The sequence below is a fragment of the Euleptes europaea genome, chromosome 5 (genome assembly GCF_029931775.1).
Source record: "Euleptes europaea isolate rEulEur1 chromosome 5, rEulEur1.hap1, whole genome shotgun sequence".
In the NCBI taxonomy this organism is placed as follows: Eukaryota; Metazoa; Chordata; class Lepidosauria; order Squamata; family Sphaerodactylidae; genus Euleptes; species Euleptes europaea.
In genome coordinates this window covers 3,275,397-3,296,692 of record NC_079316.1, presented here as the reverse complement: position 1 = coordinate 3,296,692, position 21,296 = coordinate 3,275,397, and the positions used below count along the sequence as shown (strand labels likewise).

The window sequence follows — 21,296 nt, the reverse complement described above, 5'->3', positions numbered from 1 at the left end:
AGATGTGTTCCACAGATGTCGGTCAGGAGAAGATTATTTGCCGTCCAAGGCACTGACAGAACGTCACTTTTAAAATAAAGCAGTGAACCTTTTTCACGCTGGTCCCCATTTCTAGCATTCTTGCCCTCACCTGTGGCCTCCGGGATTTCAAAAAGCTTACAGATCTCCCATAGTGCACAGCTTAAATAAAGTCTCCTCGTGGCCAGCACCTAGAAGTAGGCTCGATCCCAGGGCAGTTGCAGAGTCTCTGTGATATTAAAGGTCAGTTTAGGGCAGCTTTCTGAATCTTGGTGCAGTTTAAAAACATAAGAAAAGCCCTGCTGGATCAGGCCAAGGCCCATCAAGTCTAGCAGTCTGTTCACACCGTGGCCAACCAGGCGCCTCAAGGAAGCCCACAAACAAGACGACTGCAGCAGCACCATCCTGCCTGTGTTCCACAGCACCTAATAGAGTAGGCCTGCTCCTCTGATCCTGGAGAGAATAGGCATGCATGATGACTAGAATCCATTTTGATTAGTAGCCATGGATAGCCCTCTCCTCCATGAACATGCCCACTCCCCTCTTAAAAGCTTCCAGGTTGGCAGCTATCACCACATCCTGGAGCAGGGAGTTCCATGATTTAACTGCATTTTATTTATTTATTGTATTCCATTTCTAGCCCGCCCTCCCCAACCAAAGACATAGACTCACAGAATACACTCATAGAGTTGGAAGGGACCACCAGGGTCATCTAGTCCAACCCCCTGCACAATGCAGGAAATTCACAGCTACCTCCCCACCACACCCCCAGTGACCTCTACTCCATGCCCAGAAGATGGCCAAGGTGCCCTCTCATGATGTGCCTGAGGTCATAGAATCAGCATTGCTGACACATAGCCATCTAGCCTCTGGTCAAAAACCTTCAGGGTAGGAGACAGGCTCAGACACTGTGTGAAGAAATACTTCCTTTTATGTGTTTTGAATCTCACCCAGCTTCAGCAAATGACCTGTGTTCTGGTATAATGAGAGGGAGAAAAGCTTCCCCCTGTCCACTCTCCATACTATGCATAATTTATACACCACATTTCAACATGAACTCTCCAGGCTTGTTCACGTTAACACTTTTAAGACCTTGAGAAATCTGACATAAGAGTGCGCAGAATTGAGTTTGACAGCTGGTGTGACGGAAGATGCCTTCCAAGCCGCTGCACCTCTATGGCTGCTGCTTCCTCTGATGGTTCTGCCAGTGGTGGAGCGAGAGCTGGAGAGGAGGGGGCTCTCAGTTGGAGTTAGGTCCAGGCATAATAAAGGGTGAGAGATTGAAACCAGATAAAAGGAAGTATTTTTTCACACAACGCATAGTTAAGTTGTGGAACTCTGCCCCAGGATGTGGGGATGGCTGCCAGCTTGGAGGGCTTTAAGAGGGGAGTGGACACGTTCATGGAGGAGAGGTATCCATGGCTAGTAGTCAAAATGGATACTAGTTGATGCATGCCTCTTAAGGATCAGAGGAGCATGCCTATTATATCGGGTGCTGTGGAACACAGGCTGCAGTTCTCTTGTTTTTGGGCTTCCTAGAGGCACCTGGTTGGCCACTGTGAACAGACTGCTGGACTTGATGGGCCTGGGTCTGATCCAGCATAGCCTTTCTTATGTAGGGATTACCTGACAGCCACTATTTTCAGCCATTATCCTGGCTGCCTGCTTATATTCCTATGCCATGGATCTCGGGCACCGTCTTGCTTGGCCAGCAGAACCTGCAAAGCCACCTCACCTCTATGACCCATGAAGAACAAGGTTGCCTGCTCATGTCTGTCCTTTTAGCTTTTCTGCAGTTTCTCCCACCCTGCTCTTCTAGGTGAAGCACGTGGGTCTTGGGAGTTGTGCCCTGTGGGAAGGCGAGCGGAGCGGAAGACTTCGGTTCAAGCCTTCTTCAACCAGCGTTTCTCAACCTTTGTACTCTTGCAGAACCTTTGAAATAATATTCATGTTTCAGGGAACCCTACATATGATTTACATATGACTAGCCTATTCATCACTATTTCTTGTGGAACCCTAGTGTTACGGGGAACTCTGGTTGAGAAATGCCGCCTTAAAGACTACCAGGGTTTTATTCTAGCCTAAACACTGGTGGCGTTGAATGCACAAACGTTTGCATTGTTTTTAGAGTCTCTCAGGACTCCCTTTTTATTTCTGGTTGCAGCTGCCTAATGTGGCCACCCCCGTTGAATCATCATTTCATCCAGCACAGTTTAGCCTGTCCTCGCAGTAAACCAGAACAGGGTGTCTTATCAAAGGTGCCTGCTTGAAATGGTGTGTTTTGTGCTGTTGCCAGAAGAGGGCATGCTTGCATCTGCTGGCCTTGCAGAGCCCTGTGAGATGTCAGGAGGTTGGGCCCCCGCCATCCATCTTAACCTGCACCATCAAGCACAGCGTTTCTCAACCTTTTTACCCTTGAGGAACCCTTGAAATAATGTCTCAGGGAACCCTTACATATGATTTACACGTAATTTACATATGATACGCCTATTCACTATTTCTTGTGGAACCCCCAGCAATTTCTCGCGGAGCCCTAGGGTTCCGGGAACCCTGGTTGAGAAACAAGCGTTTGCCTCTTCTCCCACATGAACGTGCTAGTTTTGACCTTCCTCGTGCATGCCCCTCTATCATCCCCCCCCCCAGGTAGCCACGGGCCAGTTCTGCTACATTGCAGGGTCTTGCTCTTCTGCTCTGAGTTGAAGCATTTACAGTGAGTTTTTTTTTTTTATAGTGAGCATAGTTCAGCAGTGGAATTGGCTGCCTGGGGTGGCAGTGAGCTCCCCCTCACCAGCAGTTTTCAAGTAGAGGCTGTATGAACACTTGTCAGGGATGCTCTAGGCCAGGGGTGGGGAACCTTTTTCCTGCCAAGGGCCCTTTGCACATTTATGACATCATTCAGGGGCCATACCAAGTGTAGATCTCCCGGTGGGGGGGGGGGAAGAGGCTAGGGTTGCCAGGTCTCCAGCCACCACCTGGAGGTTGGCAACCCCAGGGGAGGCCACACAGAAGGCCTGCAGGGTGCCCCCACTCCCCCCTCCCAGGCGGAAGGGCAGCCAGCAGTGGGCCCGAGCAAACGAGGTGCCAGGGGGGCGCAGCCCACAGTCGATCGGCAAGGGAGGAAGGAAAACAGAGGGAGAGGGAGAAAGGGAGAAAGAAAGAAAAGGACGGAGGGAGACAAAGAAAAGGATGGAGGGAGACAGAAAGAGAAAGAGGGAGAGAAAGGAGAAAGAGTGACAGAAAAAAGGAAGAAAAGAGAGAAAAGCCTCCCCCCTGCACACACACACACCCACGCACGCTGGCCCCGTGCAACCGGGCCCCAGTCTCCATGCCCTCTCCTCCCCAGAGTCCACAAAAGGCCCCCCCCGAAGCCCGATCGGCTCCTGCATGCATGCTCTGCTGCTGGGAGCCGCCAGCCTCTTTCCCCCTCCCTCTTGCTGCTCAACAGCCAACAGTCGGCGAGAGGAGGTCCAAAGGGCGCCGCAGCGCCGCTGTAAACCAGGAACACCCTCTGGGAGGGCCGCCCTGCGCCCCACCTCTGCAGCAGGGCCCCGGAGCTCCGGAGGGCCACATAAAATGTCCTCGGGGGCCGCATACGGCCCCCGGGCCTGAGGTTCCCCACCCCTGCTCTAGGCTGATCCTGCGTTAAGCAGGGGGTTGGACTAGATGGCCTACCTAGCCAGTTTGATCAGGAACAATAGCTTCTTTAAGCAAACCTTTTTGGGAAATTGTGATTGTTTTGCTCAAGCAATATTACTCTCCTCTCCTACTCTGAGCCTTATTATGATTAATACCTATCTGCCACCCTCTAATAATATTAAGGGCTTGGACACTATGTGGTCCAACCTCTCTAAATTTACTTTTAAAATAGCTCAAAATCATCCGTTGGCTCAAATTGTTTTATTGGGAGATTTAAATGCTCGAATTGGGTCAAACCAGCAGGAATGGTCCTCCTCTATGGGTTTTGATGGGGAAGACTTGTTACCTCCCAAATTAAGTTTGCCTCATTACTCTACTGATAAAATTTATAATAAGGCTGGAGTTAGACTGATAGAGTTCTGTGTGACTCATAGCTTAATAACCCTAAATGGACTACCACAATTCCCTTCATCAACAAACTCCACCTTTATATCTACAAGAGGCTGTAGTGTGATTGATTATGGTTTATGCTCTTTGAACTTGTTGCCTCTTGTCAAGTCAGTGAATATTGAAACCCGTACTGAAAGTGATCATCTCCCCCTTTCATTTCTATTAAACTTGCCGATAAAGACCTTCAATTTTTTAAATCCCTCCCCTGATGAGAATAAGGTTCTAATCCTGACAAGGATTAAATGGTCAGAATCTACAGAAATTGAATTGTTCAATATCCTCCAATCTGACTTATTGTCCAAATTAAAGATGTCCATAATTGGCTCTTCCTCTCATGAGGAGGTGCTAATAGCCTTTTCTCAAGTTATAGAGCAATGTAGCTCTATAGCCAAACCGATACGTAAAATTACTTTTGAAACATCGACCTCGTTTGATCATGAATGTTTAACTCAAAAAAGGAATTTGCGATCGGTTTTGGGGAAATCTAGGAAAGGAGGCCAAACAATCGATATGGAGCAATATTTATCGTCCAAAAAAGCTTATCAGGAATTAGTGGTTAATAAAAAGAAAGCCTATTATCAAAAAAGATGGGACCAGCTCTTTTTATCTCTGAAATCAAGTGACAGTAAAATCTTTTGGAGAACAATTTCTTGTCTATTAAACAACAAACCCTCTCCTGACTCAGGTGTTATGCCTCAAGTATGGGTTGATTATTTTTCTAACGTCTTTGGCCATGCTGTGGTCCCTCCATCTGATAATGATGAAATTATTCCCGCAAATATCCCTCCATGGCATGCAGTAAGTAGGGAAGAAATTATGACCCTAATTTCTAAACTAAAAAGCGGTCGAGCACCAGGTCCTGATGGGCTCCCTGTCGAACTTTTTAAGAAATATGCTGACTGGTGGGCTCCACTACTAGCCAGTCTTTTTACATCAATTGATCATTATGGTATCCTTCCTGATTCATGGCTGAACTCAATATTAATGCCAATCTATAAAAAGGGAGACCCCAATCTACCGGGAAATTATCGTCCTATTAGCATGCTATCAGTACTGGGCAAGTTATATGCTAGACACCTTGAGACCCGCCTTTCGGAGTGGTCTCAAGCTAAATCCATTATTGGCCCAGAGCAAATAGGATTCACTAAGAACAAATCATCTTTAGATCACTGTATCGTTTTATCCTTTCTTGTGGAAAAATACATGAAGATAGGTGGGGGGAAATTGTTTGCAGCTTTCATAGACCTAAAAAGTGCTTTTGACTCTATTCCTAGAGAGAAACTGTGGGACAAATTGTCAAATCTAGGAATTGACCCCAGACTGCTAATACTTTTAAAGAAATTACACTTAAATACCACCTGCCAAGTTAAATACTCACCTAATGGTAGACTGACTAAGAAAATCTTAATTCAAAGAGGCGTTAAACAAGGGTGTGTTTTAGCTCCCCTACTTTTTAATATTTTTCTTTCTGATCTAGTGCAGTCATTGGGTTCAGTTAATGGTCATCCACCTAAATTAGGGTCCCAGTCTTTACCTCTACTTCTTTATGCGGACGTCATTCTTTCTTTCACTAAAGTAGGCCTCCAACGATATTTAGATGCTTTTAATATTTATTGCCATTTTAATTTACTTTCTATTAACTCCTCCAAATCAAAAGTAGTGGTATTTTCCAAAAAATGGTCCTTATACAAATGGCACATTGGGAAGGATTCAATTGAACAAGTTAAAAGCTATAAGTATTTGGGAATTACTTATAACTATAATCTCAATTGGTCTATACATCGACAAAATACTATTAAAGCCACCAGGATTTCCTTAAATCAACTCAAGCAGTTTTTCTACGCGAAGGGGAATCAGTGTGTTCCTGCAGTGATAAAAATCCTGAATTTGAAAATATTCCCCCAACTTCTGTTTGGAGTTCCCTTATGGCTTGGAACTCTTAATCAAGAAGTGGAGAACATCCAAGCCATATTTCTTAGACAAATATTGGGGATACCTAAATGTGTCTCATATTTCACAATTTGTTATGAAACTGGGCAAAACTTGATTGCCACCAAAGCCTGGATTCAAACAATAAGATATTGGCTCAAATTATATTTTCAAACTGAGCCAAGTTCCCTTTTATATTTCTTGAAAAGTGAGCTTCATTATTTCTCATGGGACATATTGATTAGATCTAGACTCTGTCAAATTGGAATTGATTTAGATAATCTTGCTCTGGCCAATGAATCGTACATCTTTAAAAGAATCAAGCAACGTCTCCTTGATGTAGAATTGCAGAATTTTAACCCAGCTCTTCCCCCCATCTGCTCTCCGGCGGCCCTAGGCCTTAATAATGGATCGGGTAAAATGGCTAGGTATCTAGATAACCTAGAGATACCTTCTCAACGCCGCGCTTTTCTATTAGCTAGGGTTAATGCATTCCCATCTAGGATGCTCTTAGGCCGATACCTCCAGATCCCTAGACATGAACGCCTATGCACATGCGGTTTAAACTTGTTAGATACAATTGACCACATCCTTTTAGATTGCCCCTTCTATGTGACTCTGCGGGATAAACTGCTATCTACTTTGCTCCAGTACAAGACATACAGGAGTAATGAAGTGAAATGCAAATTTCTTTTGAGTGACCATGATCCCAAAATTACTGCTACCGTGGCTGAATTTCTTACAGGAGTTCTTAAAGAACAAGAAAAGTTTTATTAACCCGACTGTAACTTATATGTATTGCTCTTTGGAGGTATTTTGTTGTTGTTTTTTCTATCTCTGTCTTTGGTATGCCAATAAAGGTTAATGAAATGAAATGAAAAAAAGACTAGATGGCCTGTATGGCCCCCTCTAACTAATGATTTTATGGAGATAGATCATGATGGGTAGTTGTGTTAGTCTGTCACTAGTAGTAGAATCATAGCATTGGAAGGGGCCACCATCTAGTCCAACCCCCTGCACAAAGCAGGAAATTCACAACTACCTCCCCTACAACACACTCAGTGACCCCTACTCCATGGCCAGAAGGTGGCCAAGATGCCCTCTCTCTCATGATCTGCCTAAGATCATAGAATCTGCATTGCTGACAGATGGCCAACTAACCTCTTATTAAAAACCTCCAGGGAAGGAGAGCTCACCACCTCCTGAGGAAGCCTGTTCCACAGAGGAAAACTCTATTAGAAAATTCTTCCTAATGTCTCTTTTGATTTAATTTCAACTCTTTGGTTCTGGTCCGACCTGGGGCAACAGAAAACAACTCGGCACCCTCCTCTCTATGACAGCCCTTCAAGTACTTGAAGATGGTTATCATATCCCCTCTCAGTCTTCTCTTCAGGCTAAACAAACCCAGCTCCTTCCACCTTTCCTCATAGGACTTGGTGGTAAAAAACAGCAAGAGTCCAGTAGCACCTTAAAGACTAACAAAATTTCTGGCAGGGTGTGAGCTGTTGTGAGCTCACTTCTTCAGATGCAGCTGTGGCTCACGACAGCTCCTACCTTGCCAGAAATGTTGCTAGTCTTTAAGGTGCTACTGGACTCTTGCTCTTTTCTACTGCTTGTGATTTTATGATCACACTTGCTACTCTGGCTCTGAGCAGGAAAGTTGCTGAAAGAGGGGTTTGAGTGTGTCCAAAATGCTGGATTGTGGGGGGGGGGGGCAGGGCAGAAGCCAAGGTCTTGCATGCTGTGTTCACAGTCTGCTTTGCCTGTGTGGAAACAGCTGCTGCTCACTGCTGTAGCAACAGAAAAAGCTGACCTTGCCCCATTGCCCTAGTAAACATTGGGGGGGGGGGAGATAAGGCAGAAGCTGAGTGCCTGGCAGAGTTTTTTTTTGGGGGGGGGGGGCTAGCTGCAGTCCTGGATTCAGTTACTGCCTTTGCCTGGGCTGGAAATGTAAATTTTCTGGAAATTTTGACGCCACGGGGGGGGGGGGGGAACAAAACAGTTTTTTTCCTTGGTGTTTTTTGGGGTGGTGGATATTTTGGGGAGAACAAATGCATGCAATGTTTGCTGCCCTATCAACCCTGAACCAGATTTACTGCTTTACCAACATAGAAGGCATTATTTATAACTTCGTGTACAAAGTTGCAATATTTGACATATTTATGGAATTTAAAAATTAGAAATGCCTTAGTTTTCTACAAGCAAAATTACAAATATATCCAGTAGTTGAGAGAAAGCCGTGAGCTGGTGCACTCTAAGCTACCTTAGCATGTGTACCTTCATGTTTACTACCTATGTCTCTGCCCTTGAAAACCCATTGGGGTCAGTGACTTGACATCACAAAGAAGTCTCAGAAGTAGCTCTGTGATTCTCTGGCCACCTTTTGAAAAAAATGAAACTTTGGGAAACTAAAATCCAGACCACATGACTGGTGGGAGGGAGAGTGGGGGTTACTTAACCCTTTCCTACCATGTTTGCTCAAAATCATCAGCTGCTTGTCTTCCTGTGGGGAAAATGTGCCCCCGCCCCAAACAAATAAAGCAGAATGGGGGGGTGCAGTTTTGAGCAGAAAAGCCGCAGGAAGAGAAACGGTTGAGCTGTCTTCAGCTTCCTGCGGCTTCTTTTTGTTTTATTTTTTTATATAAATATTTTATTGGTTTTTAATAATAAATGGGATACAGAAGGAAAAAAGGGCAAGGGAATAATAAAAAAGGAATATATATATATATATAGATAGATAGATAGATAGATAGATAGATAGATAGATAGATAGAGATAGAGATAAATATATAGATATTATACAACATTAGTATATCTAATACCGCCCCCTTATAGGGTGTCATAATACATTAACTTATTAATAGGTTGTGTTCGATCTCAAATATGAATCTGCTGAGCCTTGTAAGGTTTTGTTGTCATTTTTTGGTTTTAATATATTCGTAGAAGGATTTCCATTTGTCTCTATTTTGTTTTTGAGTTTCTTTCTGTAGTAATATTGTCGAAGGCTTTCACGGTCAGAGTTCATTGGTTCTCGTAGGTTATCCGGGCTGTGTGACCGTGGTCTTTCTGTAGTGTTTCAGTTAATTGTGCCATTGTGATGTATTCGTATGCTTTGTCAACCCAGGTCTCGATTTGTGGTATTCTATTTGTTTCCCATAGCGATGCTAGAACTATCCTTGCAGCTGTAACTAAATCTTTTAACATATCTCGTTGGTCCTTGTCGATGCTGTCCGGGGTTTTATTCAGTAGGCATAGTTTAGGATCGTATATTATCTTATGGCCGGCTTCTTTTTGTTTTAAAGGGCGAAGAATCACTGAACTGCCTGCCATATTATCTCGGCTCTAACTCACAACTAGCTTCAGTTGGATCAGGGCCACAGGTCCCTGGACGAGCATGCATGCCGCCTCCAGAGCTTTTGGGTACTGTGGCCAGTGAGGAAGGCACCCTCCCCCCCCCCCACTACGCGCACACCTGAGCAGGTGCAGAGCCGCAGGCCACATCTGCCTGTCTACAACCAGTGCGGATATTGCCCCGCTGTGTAAAGCCACCCTTGCGGATAATCCCTTTCTGTCTCCCGACTGATCACCAAGCAAGAACAGAAAACCTTGGCCATGCTGGAGAGCCTGCCTCTGTTAATGAACACCGAAAGGTAAACGGGGCTTGGCTTGTGTGCTGAGAGGTTATGTTCACATTCCCCCGCCTGCCTGTTTGCCATCAGCGCATTTTTTTAAAAGGTCATAGTTTGTAGCCAAAGTGAAACCCAGCATTAGGGGAAAGGCCTTTCCCAGCTGCCCCACTGTTTCATGGGCGCCAGGGTGGTGTAGTGGTTAAGAGCGGTGGTTTGGAGCGGAGGGTTTGATTCCCCACTCTTCCACATGAGGGGCAGACGCTAAGCTGGAGGACTGGATTTGTTTCCCTGCTCCTACACATGAAACCAGCTGGGTGATCTTGGGCTAGTCACAGCTCTCTTTGAGCTCTCTCAGCCCCACCTACCTCCCAGGATGTCTGTTGTGGGGAGGGGAAGGGGATTGTAAGCCAGTTTGAAAAGGTAGAGAAAGTCGGCATATAAAAACCAACTCTTCTTCTAATCTGGTGAACTGGATTTATTTCCCCACTCCTGCACATGAAGCCAGCTGGGTGACCTTGGGCTAGTCACAGCTCTCTTAGAGCTCTCTCGGCCCCACCTACCTCACAGGGTGTCTGTTGTGAGGAGGGGAAGGGAAGGCAATTGTAAGCATGGCTTCTTTGGAGAGCGGACTCGAAGGCATTATACCCCACGGAGGTCCTTCCCTGAACCAACTCCACACCCAAATCTCTAGGAATTTCCTGGCCGGGAGTTGGCAACTCTAGCTCACGAGCGTCCAAGCGACCGCAAAATTGGGCCGGGGGTGCCAATTGCCAGGTGGTCCCTGGAGATCTCCCGGAATGACAACTCCTTCCCAAGATAATTCACAGTGGGTAGCCGTGTTAATCTGTCTGCAGTAGTAGAAAAGGGCAAGAGTCCAGTAGCACCTTAAAGACTAACAAAAATATTTTCTGGCAGGGTATGAGCTTTTTTGTGAGCCACAGCTCACTTCTTCAGATACAGCTAGAATGTGAATCCATCTGTCTTTAAGTAGAGGAGAGTGAATTCAGACAAGCATTAGTATGTAAATGTTAACAGTATGTAAATGTGAATAGCAGGCGTGATGGGATTAGGTGTGGTATGCAGAAGAGTCTGTGATGTCCAGGGGAGAGATGGGTGTGGAGAAATCAGCATTGGTAATGAGCCATGAATGCAAGGTCTTTATTCAGCCCAGGTAAATGCATTGACTTTAGTTTGAATATCAACTGTAATTCAGCAGTTTCTCTTTCCAATCTCCCTTTGAAATTCCTTTGTAACAGAACTGCTACTCTTAAATCTGCAACAGAATGTCCTGGAAGGTTGAAATGTTCTCCCACCGGTTTTTGAATATTGTGCTTTCTGATGTCAGACTCTGATGTCACGCCTGCTATTCACATTTACATACTGTTAACATTTACATACTAATGCTTGTCTGAATTCACTCCCCTCTGCTTAAAGGCAGATGGATTCACATTCTAGCAGTATCTGAAGAAGTGAGCTGTGGCTCACGAAAGCTCATACCCTGCCAGAAAATATCTTTGTTTGTCTTTCAGGTGCTACTGGACTCTTGCCCTTTTCTACTACTGCAGACAGATATTCAGATCTGAAGAAGTGAGCTGTGGCTCACGAAAGCTCATACCCTGCCAGAAAATATCTTTGTTTGTCTTTCAGGTGCTACTGGACTCTTGCTCTTTCCCACTACTGCAGAGAGATATTCAGATCTGAAGAAGTGAGCTGTGGCTCACGAAAGCTCATACCCTGCCAGAAAATATCTTTGTTAGTCTTTAAGGTGCTACTGGACTCTTGCTCTTTCCCACTACTGCAGAGAGATATTCAGATTTTTTTTAGTAAATTTGTATCGCTTTTTATGAATAAGCAAAAAATAAAACAAAAAAATAGAATCATAGTACAATACCAAAAAATACAAAATCACATAAAGAGCACTAATATATCCATTGCTCATACATTATGTGTGTGTGTGTGTGTGTGAAGTGCCGTCAAGTCGCAGCCGACTTATGGCGACCCCTTTTTGGGGTTTTCATGGCAAGAGACTAACAGAGGTGGTTCGCCAGTGCCTTCCTCTGCACAGCAACCCTGGTCTTCCTTGGTGGTCCCCCATCCATATACTAACCAGGGCTGACCCTGCTTAGCTTCTGAGATCTGATGAGATCAGGCTAGCCTGGGCCATCCAGGTCAGCTCATACATTATACACTATCCTTTATATACTATATAGTGCCCAAACCTCCACCACCCACCTTCGTGCCCTCCACCCTTGGACGTCCGGAGTGGTGTTGTGACAGTATTTAAAAATCAATTGTTATATCCATTTATTAACCACCTATTTATCTATGATTCATTAACTCTACCGGTCGGATCCGTTTTCGCCCATCGATCCCAATATGCAGCGGCCTTAGACCGTATTTATTTATTTTTTTTAAAATCCGTCCATGTCTTGACCATGTAAAGAACCCGTTCAGTGCGGCCCTCCGCGCAGACACCCACAACCTTTCTCCCCACCCTTTGCTCGAAGGCGTCTATTGTTTGCTGGACCCTGGCCCTCCCCTGCTCCTTCCCGAGGGGCCGAGGCCAGCGAAAAGGGCTGCTGCGGAGGGGGGGAGGGTCGGGCGGGCGGCCCCTTCCCTTCCCCGCCCCCAAATCGCCAGGACCCCCCCCCTCCAAACCCGGCCAGCCGGGCGGCCCTGGGGGCGCCCCCAAGGCCGGCGCCAAGCAGCCGGGGAGGCGGCAGGGCCGGGCCGGCGAGGGCTGCTCCGGCGCGCATGGAGCCCCAGCAGCAGCAGCAGCAGGAGGAGGAGGAGGAGGAGGAGGGCGAGGCGGCGTCGGCGTCGGTGCTGCGGGCGCTGGAGGCTCTGGTGGGGCGGGCGGGGGGCCGGCAGCGGCTGCTGCTGGTGGCGGAGCGGCGCGCCGGGGAGGCTCCGCCGCGCGCCCTGCTGGAGCGCTTCGCGCGGGACCTCTTCGGCGAGGCGTCGGGGCCGTCGGGGGCGCCGGAGCGGGGCGCGGACCCCCCGCGCTGGGGCCGGGCGGAGGCGCGGCGGGGCGCGGGGCGGCGCTGGCCCCGCTGCCCGCTGGCCTTCGTGCTGTGCCGCCCGTCGGGGGGCCGCCGGCGTGGGCTGGGCGAGGTGGTGCGCGACGTGCGCGGGCAGCTGGCGCCGTCGGCCGGGCTGGTGGGCGTGCTGGTGGGCGAGGGGCCGGAGCCGCCCGGGGCCGAGCGGGAGGCGGCGCGCCTGCGGCTGGAGGCGCTGCTGCGCCGGGCCGCCGCGACCCCCGGCGCCCCCCGCGGGGCCACCCAGGCCGCCCACTACAGCCCCGGCGCCCCGCAGCCCGTCCGCCGCGCCGCCCTGCGCGCCCTCCGCGCCGCCCTCCAGCTGACAGCAGGTGCCAAAACCCCCTCCCCGCCCCTCCCCGGGCTTCCTCCCCCGCTCGGCGGCGGGGCCCGGGCGCCTTTCCTGGGATCTTTGCCCCTCTCTGCTTTTTTTCCCTTTAATTATTATTTTTATTTTTATTGCTTTTCAAGCTAATTCACATTCAATCGTGTCCTTCCATTCACGCGGCGTGCAATAGAAACAATTTCTGCTTTGTCACTCCAAAGATGGATATCATTGGCTTCCCCTCTCCCCTCCTCTGTCCATTGAAGATCCTTATTTCTCTCTTTTTTTTCTTGCTTTTCAAACTAATTCACATTCAGTTGTGTCCTTCCATTCACGTGGCGTGCAATAGAAACAATTTCCACCTTTGGTTCTTGTGCTTTTAAGTACAAAGAGAGAAATAAGGATCTTAAATGGATCGAGGAGGCGAAACGTCAGGAAAGAAAATACCAAGACCGCGGTATTTCTACCTTGTCACTCAAAAGATGTGTATAATTGACTTCCCCGCTCCCCTCCTCTGCCCGTTTAAGATCCTTATTTCTCTTTTTGGGTTTAAAGTCTGATTCGTTGTAATAACCCACGTTTATCGTTCTCTTAAAGCAGTGGTTCCCAACCTTTTTTTGACCAGGGACCACTAGGACTTTTTTGTTCGGTGCAGGGACCCCCAGGTTCAAAATAAAAATTCCGAGAATTTGAAAATAAACTTTAATCATAACTGTTAGTTAAACATTAAACTTAGAATAATATTTGAATATATATATTTATAATAGAGAACTTTTAATTGAAAATATTAATTTATTATGTGTTTATAACTTTGTTTCACAGACCTTAATTTAGTTCTCATGGACCCCTGGGGGTCCACGGACCCCTGGTTGGGAACCAGTGTCTTAAAGTCTAATCTTTCACTTTGATCATCTTTATTGCTTCGAACAATTTGAATTAGATCGAAACGTGGCCCTTAACATATTGTCGAAGGCTTTCACGGTCAGAGTTCATTGGTTCTTGTAGGTTATCCAGGCTGTGTAACCGTGGTCTTGGACAGTGGAGACACTGTCCTTCAGTGTTGCTCCTCTGAAGATGCCTGCCACAGTTGCTGGGGAAACGTCAGGAAAGAAAATTCCAAGACCACGGTCACACAGCCCAGATAACCTACAAGAACCAATGGCCCTTAACGGTTCTTGTGGGTTATCCGGGCTGCGTGACCGTGGTCTTGGAATTTTCTTTCCTCACGTTTCGCCTCCTCTATCCATTTAAGATCCTTATTTCTCTCTTTGTACTTAAAGTACTTTGTACTTAAAGTCTAATTCGTTGTAATAACCCACATGTATCATTCTCTTAAAGTCTAATCTTTCACTTTGATCATCTTCATTGCTTCAAACAATTTGAATTAGATCGAAACATGGCCCTTAACGGTTCTTGTGGGTTATCCGGACTGCGTGATTGTGGTCTTGGTATTTTCTTTCCTGATGTTTCGCCTCCTCTATCCATTTAAGATCCTTATTTCTCTCTTTGTACTTAAAGCACTTTGTACTTAAAGTCTTATTCGTTATAACTCACATGTATCGTTCTCTTAAAGTCTAATCTTTCACTTTGATCATCTTCATCACTTCAAACAATTTGAATTCGATAGAAACATGGCCCTTAACGGTTCTTGTGGGTTATCCGGGCTGTGTGACCGTGGTCTTGGTATTTTCTTTCCTGACGTTTCGCCTCCTCTATCCATTTAAGATCGTTATTTCTCTCTTTGTACTTAAAGTACTTTGTACTTAAAGTCTAATTCGTTGTAATAACCCACATGTATCATTCTCTTAAAGTCTAATCTTTCACTTTGATCATCTTCATTGCTTCAAACAATTTGAATTCGATCGAAACATGGCCCTTAACGGTTCTTGTGGGTTATCCGGGCTGTGTGACTGTGGTCTTGGTATTTTCTTTCCTGATGTTTCGCCAGCGGCGAAATACTAAGACCACGGTCACACAGCCCGGATAACCCACAAGAACCAATGAACTCTGACCATGAAAGCCTTCGACAATATGTCCCTTAACATTTCCCAAATTAAGTTCATTAACGCACTATGTTGTCCGTGCCTCCCATTCTCCCACAAATGCCGTGTTGTCCTTTTGATTTATTAATGCAGTGATTTGCCTCTCTCTGGAGGCACATTTTCCCCATCCGAGTCCTCAGCACTCTCCCTGGGGGCTTATTGTTGAGTTTTGAGAATGTGGCGGGGGGGCAATGGGCAGCAAACCCAAGGCAAAACCTCCCGTGCATGAATGGCCAAATACTGGCTTTTCCCTGTCTTACAACAGCTCTGCAAGGTAGGACGGGCTGAGAGTTTGTAATGGTCCAAGGTCACATCCAGCATGGTGGAAGTGGACATTGGAACCCAGGATCCTAAAGTCTGTCACTCTCCCCGCTGTGCTGCACCAGCTCTCTTTAATGTCCTTTGGCCAGCATGGATTTAGCGCCCCCCCCCTCGCACACACATGTTTCTATTGTGTGCAGTTCTGGAGGCCTCCCTTCAAAAAGGATGTGGACAGAATGGAGCGGGTGCAGAGGAGAGCGACGAGGAGGATCAGGGGCCTGGAGACCAAGCCCTACGAGGAAAGGATGAGGGAATTGGGAATGTTCAGTCTGGAGGAGGTTGAGGGGGGGACACGATTGCTCTCTTAAGGTATTTGAAGGGCTGTCACTCAGAGGAGGGCAGGGAGCTGTTCCTGTTGGCAGCAGAGGATAGGACTCGCAATAATGGGTTTAAATTGTGGGCGGAAAGGTATTAGGATATTAGGAAATTTGTTTTTACAGTAAGAGTTGTTCAACAGTGGGATCAGCTACCTAGGGAGGTGGTGAGCTCTCCCTCACTGGCAGTCTTCAAGCATTGGTGGGACAAACACTTGTCAGGGATGCTCCAGGCTGATCCTGCATTGAGCAGGGGGTTGGACTAGATGGCCTGTGTGGCCCCTTCCAACTCAAGGATTCTATAATTCTATCAGGTACTAACTTACCTGCTAAGGATTTTTAAAGCCCATTTTCTTTCATTTTTGTAGAACAAAATTCAAGTCCAGGAGCACCTTGTTTGTGTGTGTGTCTGTGTGCTAAGTGCCATCAAATCGCTTCTAACTTATGGCAACCCTTTTGAATTACTGAGCACCGTAAAGACCGACAACATTTCCCAGGTTATAAACTGTTGCGAGTCGAAGCTCCCTTGGTCAGATGCAAATGAGAATGAACAACCATCCTTCCATTGTTACCTTTTTGGGGGTACTGCTGCTACAGCCTAACTCTGCTACCTGCCAGAAACTACTTTAATTTTTCTAGCACCGCTTAATGTTCTGACGCATCACGTTTTGCAGCCTTTTATCCCCCAGCAATGTGGGACAGGACTTCAGAGGCTCCGATGTACGCTTCCAAAACTTAGCGTTTAACAGAAGCGTTTAACGTTCAGGGGGCAGATTCTTTTCAAAGTTCAATATTCTCTCCCACACCCAAGTGCCCCTGGCTTGAACAAAAAAACTGGAATTTCTGGCTTGCTATAGGGGCTAATGTCTTGGCAAATTCTGTGTCTGGACTGTGTACTTTTCTCAGTTGGGTTGGATTCCCCCCACCCCCCAATCCTGCTTTGCTAATCCATCAACCGCTCTGAGCAGGTTGATTCTTCCTTCTGATTGAGGCCTGTTTTATCTGTGCCCTGTTATGTAACTCTGCACACTTCCGCCATAAGAAACGGAGCTCTCCAGCTTCACTAGGTTCTGGCTCCCTGCTTCCTGACCGTTAGGTGGTTGTAGCTTTGGGTATACGTTTATCTGCCCCACAAACGTACACTTCATGCATCTGAGCAAGGGCTGTAGTCCATGAATGCTTCTGCGAGCCTAAATCGAACGAGGCTTTAAATTGCTGCAAGAGTTCTATTCAAAATATTGTCGAAGGCTTTCACGGTCAGAGTTCATTGGTTCTTGTAGGTTATCCGGGCTGTGTGACCGTGGTCTTGGTATTTTCTTTCCTGACGTTTCCCCAGCAGCTGTGGCCGGCATCTTCAGAGGAGTAACACTGATGGAAGAATGTTTGGCTGTTGCTTTCCCTCCCTCTGACTCTGCTGGTGGCAACTGGTAGCTTTGAGGTGCCGGTGTGGTCTTATGGTTAGAGTGTCAGCCTGGGGGATCGGGGTTCAAATCCTTACTCTGCTAGGAAGCTTCCTGGCCACTCATGCATACGCTGCCTAACCTACTGCACAAGGTTGTGTGGGAGTTAAACTGCTGAAATCTACAACTGGTTTTAGTTGGTTTTGCCCGTGTTTTCTGACGTGTCGTGTTCTTTCCTTTCCAAAGATGGGCTGGAAACTGAGAAGCAGAGACTCCCCGCCTTCTTGCGGTGCTTTTCCTGGGGCAGAAGGAGCCGGAAGACGTCGGGCTGCTTGGACAAACCTGCAGACCCTTCTAGGGACGGTACGGCTGCTTGAGGAATTCTGTGTCGAGGCCTGAACTAGGATGGGGCTATGCGGGCACCAAAGAGGTCACGTACTGGGAGGCGGTATGCGGTAATTTGAGTGGGGAAAGCAGAACTGGAGTCCTGGTCATCTTTGTTTAGTTTTTTAAAAGTTTCATCAAGTTCCTAGCACTGGAATTGTGCTGGCAACACAGCGGCTCTCCAGAATTGAGGAGCAGCTGGATTTTCCTTGGTGCAAAACGAAGAATTTGGGGGGGGGGATGGTGGTAAAGTGCGTGTCCTTTAGGGGAGCAGTGTTGGCCAGAGATTTGATGGGGCAGTTGCGGCAGCTACTGGATCCTTGAGGGTTAAAGGCTGTCTTGTGACATTGGCAAGATTCTGTGCTTCTGGACCATCCAGCTTTCTGTGCCTCTCCCGTCTCTTGAATTTCCAACCTGTTTCTCGACCCATGGCTAGGGTTGCCAACCTCCAGGTGGGGCCTGGAGATCTCCTGGAATCACATCTGACCTCCAGAGAGCGGATCCCCTGGAGAAAAGGGCTGCTTTGGAGGGGGGACTGTATGGCGTTATACCTTGCTGAGGGCCCTCCCCTCCCCAAACTCCACCCCCCCATGCTCCATCCCCAAATCTGTGCGGGCTGATTTCGAACCCATCCTGATTCAACAGGCAGGAAGGGTGTGTTGAAACTGGTAATATGTGTGCCCAAATTGGGTTTTAAGAGCAGAGTGGTAAGCTGCAGTACTGCAGTCCAAGCACCGCTCACGACCTGAGTTCGAGCCCGACGGAAGTTGGTTTCAGGTAGCCGGCTCAAGGTTGACTCAGCCTTCCATCCTTCCGAGGTCAGTAAAATGAGTACTCAGCTTGCTGGGGGTAAAGGGAAGATGACTGGGGAAGGCACTGGCAAACCACCCCGCAAACAAAGTCTGCCTTGGAAACGTCGGGATGTGACGTCACCCCATGGGTCAGGAATGACCCGGTGCTTGCACAGGGGACCTTTACCTTTTTAATTGGGCTTTATTCTCCCCCCCCATACAGATGGTACACAAGAGACAGAAGAAGGGGTTGCTTTAATCAACATGGTGCCAAATGGGAATTGCGAAGAAATCTGTGGAGGGGCAGGCAGGACTGGGGGAGGGGGGATAACTGCATTGGACTGAGGATCTACACAACAAAAAGATGGATCAGAAGGAGGGATCTACCCAGTATAATCTTTGGAGAAGGCATCTAGGAGTCTGCCGGTCATATCTTTGAAGATTTTTGCCTGGTTTGGAAGAATCTCTTTTGCTAGCCCCGTTTCCATGCCAGGCCAAGCAGCCGCCTCTGACCTCCGTGAAGCAACGATGGATAACTTCTCTTGCACTGGAAGCATGTGGAGAGCCTGAGAGGTACATGGCTCAAGCCACGTATCAATTTGACAGACGCGGCAGGCCTTGTGCCTCAGTTGGTGAACATGGTTCCCCTTACCAAGTCTGTGATTTCTTTTACTAAGTTTCCTGATTGTCCAATCGACTTCTTTTGAAATCACTGTCAAATGTGAAGATCACTATCAAATGTTAAAAGCGTGCGCATGAGGTGTTTAGAAGCCTTCTATTTGGGTGGAAAGACCAGAGCAATGATTTTAAAAAAACCTTTCCCTGAAAGACACTGTCCTTCAGTGTTACTCCTCTGAAGATGCCTGCCACAGCTGCTGGCGAAACGTCAGGAAAGAAAATACCAAGACCACGGTCACACAGCCCAGATAACCTACAAGAACTGATGAACTCTGACCGTGAAAGCCTTCGACAATATTTCCCCCTTTTGTTTGTCACATTTTCAACACAGCTCCTTGAGGACTGGATACTTGCTTTTTATTTTTTATGATAAAGACAGCTAGAATCAAAGCACCCAGTATCTTGTGGGACCATACATAGCAGGCTGTGTCTCTTGCATCTCCTCTACAGTAAGTGGGAAAGTGACTGGGAAATCTCACACAATTACCTTTGACTTTAAAAGAGGGAACTTCTCTAAAATGAGAAAAGTGGTAAAGAGGAAGTTGAAAGGAACAGTTAGGAGGGTTAAATCTCTTGAAAAGACTTGGGGGTTACTCAAGTCCACATTACTAGAGGCTCAGCTAGCTTGTATACCGCAGGTCAGGTAAGGTTGTAATATGTCCAAGAGGTCACCACCATGGCTAACGGGTAAGGTGAAGGAAGCAATTAGAGAAAAAAAGTCTTCCTTCAGAGACTGGAAGGTTTGCCCAAACGAGGTGAACAGAAGCAAACACAAACTTGTACAAAGGAAATGCAAGCAGATAGTTAGAGATGCAAAAAAGATTTTGAGGGGCAGATTGCTAAACACATCAAAACAAACAATAAGAAATTCTTTAAGTATATTAGGAGTAGGAAACCAGCTCGGGAAGCGGTTGGACCATTGGATGACAATGGGAGTAAAGGAACTGTAAGGGAGGATAAAGCGATTGGTGAAAAACTAAATGAATTCTTCTCATCTGTCTTCACTGTTGAAGATACAAGGCAGATTCCTTCTCCTGAAAAGAGATTTTGGAGAGGGGAAAATGAGGAACTGAGGCAAATAGTGGTAACAAGGCAGGAAGTCCTAGAACGTAGATGGCTGAATTTAATAAATAAATGTTAAAAACCTCCATGTGAAATTTTTAGTAAAAATAATTACAAGTAAAAATAACGTGGCGACGACCCCCCAGAAAACACTTTGCAACCCCCTTGGGGCTCGCGACCCACAGGATGGGGGTGTCCAAGCTCAGATGGCAGCCAGACCCCGAATGAGCCATCCCAGCAGCATGTGTCTGACTGTGGGCCTTGTGAGGGTCTTGCTGGTGACGGTTCTGGGAGAGCATCCTGGGGGGGAGTGACAGGACAGGTGCAATCCTGGGGGGGACCCTACTGGGGCAAGTCTGCAGTCGACGGGGTGGTTGTGAGCCGCCGACACCATTTCTGGCCCAGATGCAAATCGGCCCAGGGGATGCTGGGTCAGGCACTGGGGTGGGAGCGACGTTGGGGGGTGTCATGCGTCTGCATCAAGGTGGCGGCGCCAGGCCTGCAATAGGGCTACGTTGCTACACTCTGGGCTGCCTAAGCCGCCATGGCCATCTGACGGCGCACTGGCTCCTCGCAAACCTCCCCTGTATCTGTGGCGGGGGGCCCCCTTTGGGGGGGGGTGCATGTGCCGGTCCTCTGTTCAGATAGTTTCCTAATCCCACTTTATGCTTTTACAATATTTTGCATTAAATTTGATGACATTAAAATGAAACCTATTCTAGAGTATGTATCATGACTATGTGAATAGTGTGTAAAGACCCTCTCCTGTGGGTTATCTATTCTCCAAGCATCTAGAGGCTCTCCTTAGCTAGACAGCTAAGGCCCCGTTTCTCAGCTTTCCTATCTGAAATGTAGTTCTCCCAATAAAAAGCAACTTTACCTTTGATCAGTGAGTCTGACGCTTCTCTGCGTACTTAGCAGGGAGGTGGGGTACGGGGCAAGAAGCCTTCCGGTACACACAGGACGCCTTACCTTCGACCACCCCCGGCCTGTCGGCCTCTGGCTGGGACACTGTCGGACCTCAGGTGGAAGTTTGTGCTAAGTGCTAGCCCTGTGGTACTGAGTGCGCTGTTGGTGCTTTTCTTGCCACCTTGTGTACCACACAACACTCATAGGTCCTGATGACTGGTAGCTGTCAGACAGCATCCTGTGCCACGCCTGTCCTGCCAGTGGTTTTTATGTTGGTGGGGAGGAGACTGGGCCAGCAGTGCAGCCTCCCCATTGGCCCATATGGTCTCCGTATATGACAACAGAGACTTTGCTGTGTACCAGTAGAGAA

The 21,296-nt window shown here is 47.4% G+C and overlaps 1 protein-coding gene across 1 annotated transcript; it reads left to right on the top strand.

Annotated features, from left to right (window-relative positions):
* Window positions 1-15: 15 nt before the first annotated feature.
* Window positions 16-21,066, top strand: C5H2orf72 (chromosome 5 C2orf72 homolog). Its single transcript, XM_056849892.1, has 5 exons — window positions 16-21; window positions 12,447-13,032; window positions 17,349-17,465; window positions 18,501-18,584; window positions 20,939-21,066. The coding sequence occupies exons 1-5, from the start codon at window positions 16-18 to the stop codon at window positions 21,064-21,066; spliced, it is 921 nt and encodes a 306-aa protein (XP_056705870.1).
* The last annotated feature ends 230 nt before the right edge of the window (window positions 21,067-21,296 follow it).